Raw genomic sequence first — 12,766 nt, forward strand, 5'->3', positions numbered from 1 at the left:
CTACAGAGTGAATTCCAGGTCATCCTGGGCTAGAGTGAAACCTTACTTCAACACACACACACACACACACACACACACACACACACACACACCACACAGAGCCCCAAACAAACCAAGGTGTCAGGGATGTAGTAGGTGGGAGCAGGGGATATTGGAAACTTCTGGTCTGTTGTCAACTTTTATCAACGTCATCTCAGTAAACTGCCTGGGTGGGATCGAGGAGTATTAGGTATTTTCCTTATTCTGGAATAAGAAGGGAGAGGAGGGCCAGCCATAGTCAAGCCTTTGCTGTGTGATTTGGTCAGGCCACTAGGCCTCCCTGAGCCTTAGGTTCCCAGCAGTGTGTGGGCAGCATCTCCTCTGCTCAGAAGAGGGAGGGAGGGGCAGGGATGGAGGCTTGGTGCCATGACTACTACCTCCATTTTCCCTGGAGACCAGTTGGCTCCTTCTGAGAATTGTCCCAATTCCAGCCTCCTCCTTCACTTCTGAGGCAGACAAGCAACAACTTCTCATTGTTTAGCTCTGTGAACGTTTCCTATGAGCTGCTGGAGAAAGGATCCCATTGTGGCTCCAAAGATGCTCTGTTGGGGTGCCTGTGCGCTGCAAGCCCTTCTGGGAGAGGGGCTCTAGTGAGGTCCCAGTGGTGGCCTAGCGGGCTTTCTGGAAACTGCAAAGTTAGGCGCATTATTGTTACTTATGGCTTTTTCTTTTTTTCAGGCTCACCCCAAACTCATGGTAACCCCCCTGCCTCAGCCTTTCCAAGTACTGGGATTCCAGGTGTATGCCACCACGTTCAGTTTGGATATTAACTTAGTTTACTCTTTTTTGTTTGTTTACTTTTCGAGGTAGTGTCTCGCTAGCCCAGGCTGACCTGGACCAGTATGGAGTCTCAGGGTGGCCTTGAACTCACGGTGAATCTCCTATCTCTGCCTCCTGAGTGCTGGGACTAAAGGCGTGCGCCACCACGCCCGGCTGGTGTTTTTATTTTTATTTTTGGAGACAAGATCTCATGTAACTCGGCCTCGGCCTCCAACTCACAAGCAGCAGAGGATGACCTTGAACCCCTGATCCTTCCGCCTCCATCTTCCTAGTGCCAAGATTACAGACATAAATCACCACACCCGGATGAATGCCGTGCTGGGGATCGAACCCTAGGCCTTCTTACATGCTAGGCAATCACTCTACCTTACTGGGCCACATCCTCAGTCCTCGAGTCTTATTTTACATAATTACATATATGCCATCACTGCCCGCGGCTGCATTGTCTCAGAATCCATCAGTGGCAGACCCGAGAGGAGGAGGGCTCGTCCTAACAGTGCGGTTCACCGAGTGTCTCCTCCGCTCGGGGATACGCGACGAGCACCGGGCCCAGGTGCGCGGGAGGAGGGCGCACGAGGTTCCGGCTGGAGCCGCGCCGGCTTGGGGGCTCCGACTACCCGCGGGCCGGGCCGGATCAGGCCCGGGCGGGGCCGCTCGTCCCCAGCGGCAGCGGCGGCGGCGGCGGCGCGCAGGCGGAGCGGGCTGGGTCCCGCCTCCGAGGCGGGCTGGGCGGGGCCGCGGGTATATATGAGGGTGACTCGGGGCGGAGGGCACCAGCCTTGATCGCGACTCGCCGCCCTTGCAGTTGCTGCTGCTGCTGGAGGAACGGAGCCGGGCGCAGATTCCCCGTGACACCCGGAGAGACCTAGAGGTGAGGGCGACCGTCCCCGCCGGGGCCCTGCGCGCCGAGCCGGCTGACCGATGGACGTGTGTGCGCGCGCGTGGGCGGGTGTGCGCGCCTGCCGGCTGCACAGGTGTGTGTTGTGCGTGTGTGTCTGCGGCAGGTGGATGGATGACGGCGCGTGGGTCCGAGCGCGCTGGTCGCGCCTACGGGCTCGGTGACGTTGGCGTGTGGCGAGGGTCGCGCTGTGTCCCTCCTTACTGTGTCTGCGTGCAGAACCGGGGACAAGGATGGCCAGTTGCGCCCTGGGTTCCCTGGGAGACCCGACCCAGCCCGGGTGAACGCTGGCTGGCAGGCCGGCCGGGCAAGCAGGCGGGGACGCGACGCCCGGGATGGAGAGATGGCTTTCTGGTGTCCAGAGCGCCCCTGGGTCTCAGTCTCAGCTCGCCCGAGGCGTGTGGACGGAGCCCCTTGTCCCCGGTGCGTGTTTGGTGGTGGGGTGGGCGCACACGAATAAGCAAAAACTATAGACTCCATCCATCTGGGAATGCGACACGGGACGGCTCTCAGAGCCGTGTGGTCCAGGTGTCCGGCACCCCCGCTGGGCACTGAGGTCAGCGCGCGCTGTGTCCACTCCCCACCCGCGCCCGCCCTCGGGGACGTGCCTGGACACGTCCCGTAAGGACCAGCGGGGAGGTGACTCACTGTGTGACGGGGAGACCCCAGGGACGGGACTTGCGATGCCAGGCGCCGGTTACGTTGGCATCTCACAAAGCCCCCTTCCCTGCCCCGTCGCAGTCTGTCCCCTCCCCCCGCCCCCGTCGGCACAGTGACCTATTTGGCTGGCACAGTGTGTTCCCAGGGAAGTCAGGACAAGAGGAGGTCCGGGACCCGGTTGTCCGGTTCCCCCCGCCTTTTCTGCCCCTCGGTGGCGCGCCCTCGCCAGCCTGCCAGTCCGGGGACCTGCCCCTTAACCTCGCCCGCCTCCCCTCCCCAGCCCGGTGCCCGCGGTGCTGCACAGAGGCGAGGGATGCCCGCGGGGTGGGGCTCCGCGCGAGGGGCCCGGGGCGCCCCGAACCTGTCCACACCCGGTGTGGGGAGGTGACACGATCAGGGCTCATCTGTCCGGCTTTTAAAAGAATCCCTTGATGATGGTGGTGGTGGTGGCGGGGTGGTGTTGGGGGACCCCGTGAGCCCTCCGGGTTTGGCATGTGTGGGGTGGCGCGCGAGCTGTTCCTTTCTTCCTTGCTCCTCTTACGTTTCGGGGAGGACTCTCGAGAGCGGGTTTTGTTTTTGTCGCTCTCAGTCTATTTTTATTTTACCAGGGATCTGACTCATCGCGTGCTTTGGGCGTGGAGAGCGAGGTGGGGGGGGGGGCCCGGGGGAAGCTCTGCGCGTGCGCGCGCGTGCGTGCGTGCGCGCGCCCAGGCGAGAGCGCGCGCTTTCCCGACAGCGGCGGCGGCAGTTTCGGCTGCCCGGCGGGTTCAGCGTGACGTGTTCTCGGCCCGTGGACTCCCCCCCCCCCGCCCCGCTTTTCTTACCCTCTCTCCTCCCCACCCCAGCGTGACGTGCAGCACGAAAGCAAACGCACTTTTGGCGGGCGGGGAGCGCCGCGCAGGAAACTGACTCACCGCCCGGCTCCCTCCCCGAGCGCGATTTCCTGGGGCCTCTGCGCCCCCTGCCGGCGGACGCCGGGATAGCAAACCTTAAAAAGAGAACTCGGGCTGGTGGTTAAGGCGCTTGCCTTCAAAGCCAAAGGACCGAGGTTCAATTCCCCAGGACCCATGTAAGCCAGCTGCTCAAGGCGGCGCATGTATCTGGAGTTCGTTTGCAGTGGCTGGAGGCCCTGGTGCACCCATTCTCTCTCTTTCTCTGACTCTCGAATAAATAAGAAATAAATGTAAGAAATAGTTTAAAAATATTTTAAAAAAAGGAGAGAGAACTCCTTGATGGTGGTGCACAAGGATGTGAGTTTGAGGCCAGCCAGGGCTAGAGTTCAGACCCTATCTCTAAAAAAATACCAAAATCATATCCTACTTGTTGGAATTAAAAGCTGAAGGCCAGGTTAAAAAAAACAAAACATTGCTTGTTTGTAAACTTGGAGCTGGGCATACAGGCAGTCATCGGGAAGGAGTCATGGAGGAGCGTAGTAAGGGAAGAGGGGCAGAAGGGGCCTCATTTCCACCTTCAGCTCCAAGAAGCCTGGGACTCTCCAGCTCCTTGATGAGGCCCTCGCTGGGTTCTTCCAGGTGCCTAGGTGGGGAATAGAGACCACAGGTGTCTCCTTCCTTCTTCATCTGGGGAAGTGGATCAAACATCTGCTTAAGGATGGGAATATAGTTCAGCAGTTAAGACACTTAACCTGTGAAGCCTAAGGACCCAGGTTCAATTCCTCAGGACCTGTGTAAAGCCAGATTCCCTTTGCATATCCATTGTCTGTCTCTCAAATAAATTTTAAAAAATCTGCTTGGATTCAGTAGATCCGATCAGGCTACATTTAAAAAAATTAGTTATTTGTGGGGCTGGAGAGATGGCTTAGTGGTTAAGGCGCTTGCCTACAGAGCCAAAGGACCCAGGTTTGAATCCCCAGGGCTCACATAAGCTAGATGCACAAGGGGGCACACACATCTCGAGTTCCTTTGCAGTGGCTGGAGGCCCTGGCACGGCCTCTCTCTCTCTCCTTCTGATTGCAACTAAGTAATTTTTTAAAACTATTTTTATTTCTTTATTTGAAAGAGAGAGAGACAGAAATAGGCAGGAAGAGAGAAAGAGAATGGGCGTGCCAGGGCCTCTGGCCACTGCCAAGGACTCCAGATGCATGCAGATCATTAGGCTTTGCAGGAAGCACTTCAACCACTGAGCTATCTCTGTAATTTTTGTTGTTGTCCTTGGTTTGTTTTCTGAGGTAGAGTCTCGCTCTAGCTCAGGCTGACCTGGAATTCACTATGTAGTCTCAGGGTGGCCTCGAATTTATGGCAATCCTTCCTCTCACGTGGTGGGATTAAGGGCGCGCTTCACCCTAGTCCAGGGTGACCTGGAATTCACTCTGTAGCACCAGTGTGGCCTTGAACTCATGGTAATTCTCCTACATCAGCCTCCTAAGTGGTGGAACTGAAGGCATGCTCTACCACGCCCAGCTTTTCAGGGATACTGGGTGTTGGCCTTTTTAGTCCTCTGATTTGGGGCGAGTCTTTTTATCACTTTCAGCTCCTGACCTTTAACCGTGGTCTGAAGCCACTGGGTAGTGCCTCTCCTGTCCCTCCAGCTGTGGGGAGCTGGGTGGGGTAGGTGTGACAGCAGCTTCAAGGCTTCTTGTCTCAGGCAGAATTTGTGCCCTTGGAACCTGGACATGGGGCCGGTCTCCAGGAAAGCCCGGTTCCTTCCAAGGGTCGGGCTGGAGTGGGTAGAGCAGCCTGGGCCTCTCTCTTTCTCTCTCAGAGCAGAAGACCAACTACTTTTGATTCTTCTGTGCCTGAAAAACGGGTTTATTGGGCTCACTCAGGCAGTAGGGCGGGCAAGGACTGGGGTGTCTAGACTGAAGATTACCTGATCTGCCTGGCAGGATGTGGCTCAGCCTGAGAGAGACATCGCCCTGCCCAGCCCTGTCCTCCCCTCCCCCCTGCGCCCCTCCTTGAGGCCATTGTATGATGGCCTCCTTGGGAAAAGCCCTGAGCCTACAGCACCTGTCAGCTGCTGAGGTGGAGCTGGCCAGGGTACCTAGGGGTGTGTGGGTGGGTGGGGAATGGCAAGGAGCCTTTGCCAACGCTGCAGGTGGCGGGACATGATGGGATGTCCCCTCTTTCTCTCAGGGTCACCTGCCAATTCAGACCAATAGAGACAAATCGAGTCCAGAGACAGCTAAGTTACCTGTCCAGGGTCTCCTGGCAGAGCTGGACTCCAGTCCTGGCAGTCTGGCCCCAGTGCTATTGCTCGGACGCACCAAGATGTGACCTCTCCCCTCTCCCGGCCACCTCGTCTGCTCTGAGACCCGCTGCCACGGTCCCGCGCATTCAAGTGTCTTACAGCCTTGCGTGCAGGCTGGGAAACGTGAGGTGGCCTTTTAAAGTTGAGGAAGTAAAACAGTAGAGCCAGGCCCCAAAGTCCAGGACACTTTTGGATAGATTGGGCAGGGTTATACCTTCTTGGCAATTCACACGTTTTGGGGGGGGGACACTGACACACCCATGCAGGCCACCTCAGGGAAACACACTGATTTCAGTTAATAGCGCCTGATGTAAACAGGGCCGTGAACCCCCCCCCCCGCCCCCATGCAATATACTGTCCTCTGTGGCAATTAGCTGTGGCCTTAGGGGACAGGGCTGGCTGGGCCAGCTCCCCATCCCAGCGTCTGTTAGAGGTGAGAAGAGGCAGACAGTCTGCCGGAAGGAACCAGAGCGTCCTCAGGTGGGAACATGGCATGTGAGGCTGCAGGTTCCCCGTGATCACGTGGCCTTTCTTATGTCAACAGCTGCAGGTGCCATGTCCGACCCAGGAGACAGCCGTCCGGTGCCGCGTAACAGCAAGGTGTGCCGCCGCCTCTTCGGGCCCGTGGACAGCGAGCAGCTCCGCCAGGACTGCGACGCCCTCATGGCCGGCTGCCTGCAGGAGGCCCGCGAGCGCTGGAACTTCGACTTTGCCACCGAGACCCCGCTGGAGGGCAACTTCGCCTGGGAGCGTGTGCGGGGCCTGGGCCTGCCCAAGCTCTACCTGAGCCCCGGACCCCGGGGTGGCCGCGATGACCTCGGAGGGAGCAAGCAGCCCGCCACCTCCTCCGCCCTGCTGCAGGGGGCAGCCCAGGACGACCACGTGGCCCTGTCGCTGTCCTGCACCCTGGTGCCTCGCTCCCCACAGAGGCCTGAAGACTCTCCTGGTGGGCCCGGGACCTCTCAGGGCCGAAAACGGCGACAGACCAGCATGACAGGTGAGTCTCAGGGTCCCCCTGGCGGCTTAGGTGGAGGGAGACGACCCAGAGAGGGGAGGCCACCTGCTCAAGGTCACAAAGCAAGTCTGCAGCCAAGACCACTTAGCTGGTATTTATTAGAAACTAATTACATGCTAGGCTCTTGGCAGGGACTCAGTCTGTAGCCTGGGCTGAGCCGGGACTATTGGCACTGCTGCCTCTGCCTCCCTGGCGCTGGGGTTATGGGCGCTAGCCACCAAGCCAGATTTTGAGCACTTATTTCACTGGCCCGAGACCAAAGCCTTTGCAGAGAGCGTTTTAGCCATTGTTCATGCTGGTTATCTCCATTTTATGGACGGGAAAACAGCCTGCAAGGCAGAGCTGAGAATTCTATGGCCACATATAAATATGTATATATTTTTAATAGAACATCTACTTGTATTTTATTTGTACTTACTTGAGAGAGACATAGAGGGGGAGAGAGAATGGGCATGCCAGGGCCTCCAGCTACTGCAAATGAACTCCAATTCCAGATGCGTGCACTACCTTGTGCGTCTGGCTAATGTGGGTCCTGGGGAATCAAACCTAGATCCTTTGCCTTTGCAGGCAAGCGCCTTAACCTCTTAGCCATCACTCTAGCTCATAAATTAAATATTTTTTTTAAAAGGGGGGGCTGGAGAGATGGCTCAGCCGTCAAAGGCACTTGCGCACAAAACCTGATGGTCTGGGTTCCATTCCCTAGTACTCACATAAGGTCAGATGCACTAAGTGGCACATGAAATGATAATAATAGTGGATGTTCCCACGGCCCGGGCATCGTGTGGACACTTCATGGATTGTCCGGTGGAATCCCCAGGGCTGCTCTGTCCAGGACAATTCTCTGATCGGCACGCAGCTTAGAGTGCTTGCCTAGAATCTCCCAGTGCAGGGCAGCGGGTGTGACTCTGTGTTTGCCTAGCTTGCACAAGGCCTTGGACTCCATTCCCAACACGACATAATAATAATAATAAAGTGCTTAAGCCTCCTGGCATGTGGCCAGGATGATTAGGAACTGAGCTCCGAAGGTTGATGAGATTTTAGTCAACTTGCATAAGCACGCAGGGGCAGCTCCCGGCCTGGTCAGAGTAAGGGGTGGTCAGATGAAGAGTTAGGGGTGATTGCTGGGTGTAGCGGTGCACACCTTTAATCCCAGCGCTCGGGAGGCAGAGGTAGGAGGATTGTCATGAGTTCGAGGCCACCCTGAGACTACACAGTGAATTCCACGTCAGCCTGGGCTAGCGTGAGACCCTACCTCAAAAACAACAAAACAAAACAACAAAGAGAGTTAGAGGTGACGGAGTAAAGTTCTTGCCACGTGTCACCACCTGTCCCAAGGCCTTCACCCATCTGCAGTCATGTGTCCTTTTGGCTCTAGGAGGGGTCTCCTCACCCTTCTGCCTCCTGCATAGCTAATACCCATTTTCTCTCCACAGATTTCTACCACTCCAAGCGCCGGCTGGTCTTCTCCAAGAGGAAGCCCTAACCACTCTCCGTGCAGGGGGCCCCAGCGCCCTCTCCCCATATTCTGCCTTGGCCCTTCCTTCACTCTGTGCGTCTTAATTATTATTTGTGTTTTAATTTAAACTCCTCCTGTATATACCTTGCCTGCCCTCCTCCCCCAGCCTCTGACCTTAGACTTATTTAAAACCCTAAGTTAGACGGTAGGAACGATAGCTCCCTCAGTGCTGGGGAGGGTTATTCTATGGAATATTATTTAAAGCCTTCTCATCCTAGGCTCTCTGCTTCCTCTCCAGGAGGGAAGTTGGCTCCCTGGAGGGAACATGGAGTGGGAAGGGCTGGCTTCAGGCCGTGCCTTCCTCCACCCCACCCTCTGGGTGGTACTGTCCCCAAGGGGCCTGGCTCCCTGCCTCTGCTCTGTCTCATGGGTGTAACCCTCAGACTTGAGTTCCTGGTGATTGGACAAGTAAATAGCACTTTGAAAGGGGCCCAGCCCAATGGGAGCCTCATCATCAACAAATCTGAGGGTCCCCTCACCACCTCTAAGGTTGGCCAGGGCGACCGCGAAGTGGACACGACTTAGAATAGGGGTGTGGTCTTAGCTCTAAGGTAAGGACCTAATTCTAATGTCTGGGCCCTTGACACCCACTTAGTCCTGTGAGGGCAGGGGAAGGTTCGGCCCTGGAGCCCACCTGCTACCCTGTGGACAGCCTGCCTCAGGTAGACACCTGTCCCCTCAACTCCCAAAGGACTTGGAAGGGAAGGGACAGGACGCATGAAGTAGGGGTCTCTAGTTCTCTCTCAGGCAGCTGGAGCAGCAACTGCTGTCCCCTTTTTGTTCTGGGGAGGGGTCCTGGGTGGTGGGTTGGGCCTCCCTGAGCAGTGAGCCCTAACTGTGTTAGGAGTGTGGGGGGGCATGGATTTTTCTGGGATGGAGACCACCCCCCTCTAGCCCCCTGGAATTCCTCAGCGCCCTTCCTGTTTCTTTGCACTTTGAGTAGCAGCTGAACAAGAGTCAGGTCAAGATGGTGCCCAGGGGTCGAGTGGGCCGACAGGGGACTGGAAGTGGTGGCTGGCTCTTTCCCCTGCACTGATGAGCCCCTGGGGACATCGAAGCACTTAGTGGGTCTGACCCCAAACGCCCTCCAGTTCCTGACACATCCTGGCCTGGACTGTTCTCCCAAGAACACGTGTCCTATGTGTCCTACCCCCCCCCCAGCTGTCGCCACCTAAGACTGTAAATTCTTCAAGAGCAGGGACCACGCCCTTCTCTTTCCCCGTCCTTCACAACCCCACCCAATGCTGGGTACATAGCAGGTGCTCAATAAATATATCTTTATAACCTCAGTCGCAGTTTTTCTTTTTTGGTGTGCGTTCTTGGGTTCATACGTGTGAGCGTGTGTGTGCGTGCGTGTGCACTTATGGACACCAGAGGTCAATGTCAATCTTATTCAAGCACCACCTATATTTACTTGTTTATTTTCTTTGCTTGCACCTCCCTGTTTCCCTCCCTCCTTTCTTTCTATCTGTTTTCTTTTTCCAAGGCAGGGTCTCAGTCTATCCCAGGCTGACCTGGAACTTCCTTTATAGCACCAGGTTGGCGGGAAAATTGGGAGCCTGTGGCCAGTGTGGGCTACACAGTGAGCTATAGGCCAGCCTGGATTACAGTGAGACTTTTTTTTTTTTTTTTAAAGAAAAAAGGGTGTCGGGGGGGGGGTTGGCTAGAGAATTGGCTCAGTGGTTAAAAGTGCTTGCTTTCAAAGCCTGAAGGCCCATGTTCTATTCCCCAGTATCTATGTAAAGCCAGATGCACAAAGTGGCACATGCATCAGGAGTTTGTTTACAGAGGTGGGAGGCCTTGGCATACCTATTCTCTCAAATGAATATATTTTTTAAATTTTTAAATTTTTTATTTGAGACAGAGAGGGAGAGAAAGAGAGAATAGGCACACCAGGGCCTCTAGCCACTGCGAATGGACTCCAGATGCATGTGCCACCATGTGCATGTGGCTTACATGGGACCTGGAGAATTGAACCTGGGTCCTTAGGCTTTGCAGGCAAGTGCCTTAATCATTAAGCCATCTCTGAAGCCCTCAAATATACATGCATGCATACACACACACACACACACACACACACACACACACACACACACATATATATAGTTTATTTTATTTTATTTTTATTTTTGCTTTTTCAAGGTAGGGTCTCACTCTAGCCCAGGTTGACCTGGACTTCACTCTGTTTTTTCAGGGTGACCTTGAACTCATGGCAATCCTCTTACCTCTGCCACCTGAGTGCTAGGATTAAAGGTGTGCGCCACCACACACGGCTTTCAAATATTTTTTTTAAAAATTTAGGGGCTGGAGAGATGGCTTAGCAGTTAAGCACTTGCCTGTGAAGTCTAAGGACCCCAGTTCGAGGCTCGATACCCCAGGACCCACATAAGCCAGATGCACAAGGTGGCACATGCATTTGGAGTTCGTTTGTAGTGACTGGAGACCCTGGTGCACCCATTCTCTCTCTCTCTGCCTCTTGTCTGTCTCTCTCAAATAAAAATAAATTTTTAAAAAGCACTATTATGAGCCGGGCGTGGTGGCGCACACCTTTAATCTCAGCACTCAGGAGGCAGAGGTAGGAGGATCACCATGAGTTCGAGGTCACCCTGAGACTACAGAGTGAATTCCAGGTCAGCCTGGCCTAGAGTGAGACCCTACCTCGAAAAAAAAAACAACAACAAAAAAAACCGTATTATTATGTGCTTGGTTTATCTAGTCATAATTAAATTCCCTGAGACTTAGTGGCTTAAAATAATAGTCATTTGTTTTCTCCTGATCAACGGCGCTTCTAGGAGTTTGACAGTTCTCAGCTGTACAGGACCTGCTTCCCATCAGAGCCCCAGGGTTCTTTGGTTGTTTTGAGACTGGGTCTTACTGACGCATGCGCAGTGAGGTGCGGTGGCGGGCACTCACATATGTTGGCCAGTCCTGTGTCTCACTCTATCATCCTGTGGTCTTTGTTTTGAGCTGGAAACTATTGTTTCCAGAGCTTGTGTGGCTCCAAGGATTCTCAGGTCTCTGCTCCCCTGTGGGACTGGGGTTACAGGTGTGCATGGCCCTGCCCTGCTATGTATTTGGAATCTAGGGATTTGAACTCAGGCAGTCTCAGGCCCTCAAGCTTGCACAGGAAGAATGCTGAGCCATCTCTACAGCCCATTCTCTTTCTTCAGTTTTTTTTTTTTTCCCCCCAGGTAGGGTCTCAGTCTAGCTCAGGCTGACCTGGAATTCACTATGTAGTCTCAGGGTGGCCTCACACTCATGGTGATCCTCCTACCTCTGCCTCCCGAGTGCTGGGATTAAAGGTGTGCGCCACCACGCCTGGATCCTAGCTTCTTTTTTTGTTGCTATGACCAAGTATCTCACAGCAACTTAAGGAAGAATTTCTTTTGGTTCACAGGGGAAAACATGGTGGCAAATGGGGCAGGAGTGTAAAGATGAGGAAGCACCAGATGGGCACAATGGAGATGCCTGAGCTTCCCTAACTTGGCCTCTGCTCAGTAATCACAGATATAACACCACGGTCTGGAGAGATGGCTCAGTGGTTAAGGTGCTCGCCTGCAAGGCCTGATGACCCAGGTTCAATTCTACAGGACCCACATAAAGCCAGATGCACAAAGTGGCACATGCATCTGCAGATTGTTTGCAGCAACTAGAGACCCTGGTGTGCCCATTATCTCCTCTCTCTCTCTCTGCTTGCAAATAAATAAATAAAAATAATATTTTTTAAAAAGTAACACCAGCCACCATTGGTTAGCATCTGCCCAACACTGTCCAGATATGTTACATAGGTTTTTTCTTTCTTTCTTTCCTTTTTTTTTGGTTTTTCAAGGTAGGATCTTACTCTAGCCCAGGGTGACCTGGAATTCACTATGTAGTATCAGGGTGGCCTCGAACTCATGGTGATCCTCCTACCTCTGCCTACCGAGTGCTGGGATTAAAGACATGTGCCATCACACCCGGCTGTTTTTTATTTTATTTTATTTTTATTTGTTTATTTATTAGAGAGAGAGAGAGAGAGAGAGAATGGGCCTACCATGGCCTCTAGCCACTGCAAACAAACTTTAGACGCATGCACCACCATGTGCATCTGGCTTACGTGGGACCTAGAGAATCATCCAACTGGGGTCCTTAGGCTTCACAGGCATGCGCCTTAACCACTAAGCCATCTCTCTAGCCTTTTTTTAAAATGTGGGATCTTAGTGTAGCCCAGGCTAGCCCGCAACACGAGATGTGACTGAGATTAGCCTTGAATTCCTGATCCTCCTGCCTCCACCTCCCAAGTGCTAGAATTACAGGCCTGAGTCACCATGCCTGGCTACCTCATATGACTTACACCCTCACATCCTCACAGCAATCCTTCAGTGTTATCGCCTCCATTTCCCAGGTGAAAGAAATTGAGGCAACCAGCTGAAGTCCCTGGCCCAGGGTCACATCCCTGGAGAAGGCGTGAGGAGTCAGGGGATCCACAGTGAGGCCAGCAGGTCGCACTGCCTGCTTGATGAGCCCCAAAGGAGAAGTGCCTGGTCCAGGGTGACAATTCTTATGGGAGGCTTGCAGGGGACTACGGGTGCCTCTCCTCAATCTTTGGTGCAACTTAAGTTTTCTCAATCTTCTGGGGACCACCAGCCCAGTGCAGGAGTCCTCTGGTCCC

At 54.4% G+C, this 12,766-nt stretch overlaps 1 protein-coding gene across 1 annotated transcript; it reads left to right on the forward strand.

Annotated features, from left to right (window-relative positions):
• Nucleotides 1-1,557: 1,557 nt before the first annotated feature.
• Cdkn1a (cyclin dependent kinase inhibitor 1A) lies at nucleotides 1,558-9,404 on the forward strand. Its single transcript, XM_004649541.2, has 3 exons — nucleotides 1,558-1,690; nucleotides 6,129-6,581; nucleotides 8,033-9,404. Exons 2-3 carry the CDS (start codon nucleotides 6,140-6,142, stop codon nucleotides 8,080-8,082), a joined length of 492 nt encoding a protein of 163 aa, XP_004649598.2. The 5' UTR covers nucleotides 1,558-1,690; nucleotides 6,129-6,139; the 3' UTR covers nucleotides 8,083-9,404.
• The last annotated feature ends 3,362 nt before the right edge of the window (nucleotides 9,405-12,766 follow it).

Source organism: Jaculus jaculus, chromosome 8, assembly GCF_020740685.1.
Source record: "Jaculus jaculus isolate mJacJac1 chromosome 8, mJacJac1.mat.Y.cur, whole genome shotgun sequence".
Classification (NCBI taxonomy): Eukaryota; Metazoa; Chordata; class Mammalia; order Rodentia; family Dipodidae; genus Jaculus; species Jaculus jaculus.

What these genes read in the sequence shown, in the direction of transcription:
- Cdkn1a (XM_004649541.2), top strand. Translation starts at nt 6,140, where the DNA reads ATGTCCGACCCAGGAGACAGCCGTCCGGTGCCGCGTAACAGCAAGGTG. An exon ending in GCGACAGACCAGCATGACAG is followed by an intron (nt 6,582 to 8,032) that starts GTGAGTCTCAGG and finishes TTCTCTCCACAG; the next exon opens with ATTTCTACCACTCCAAGCGC.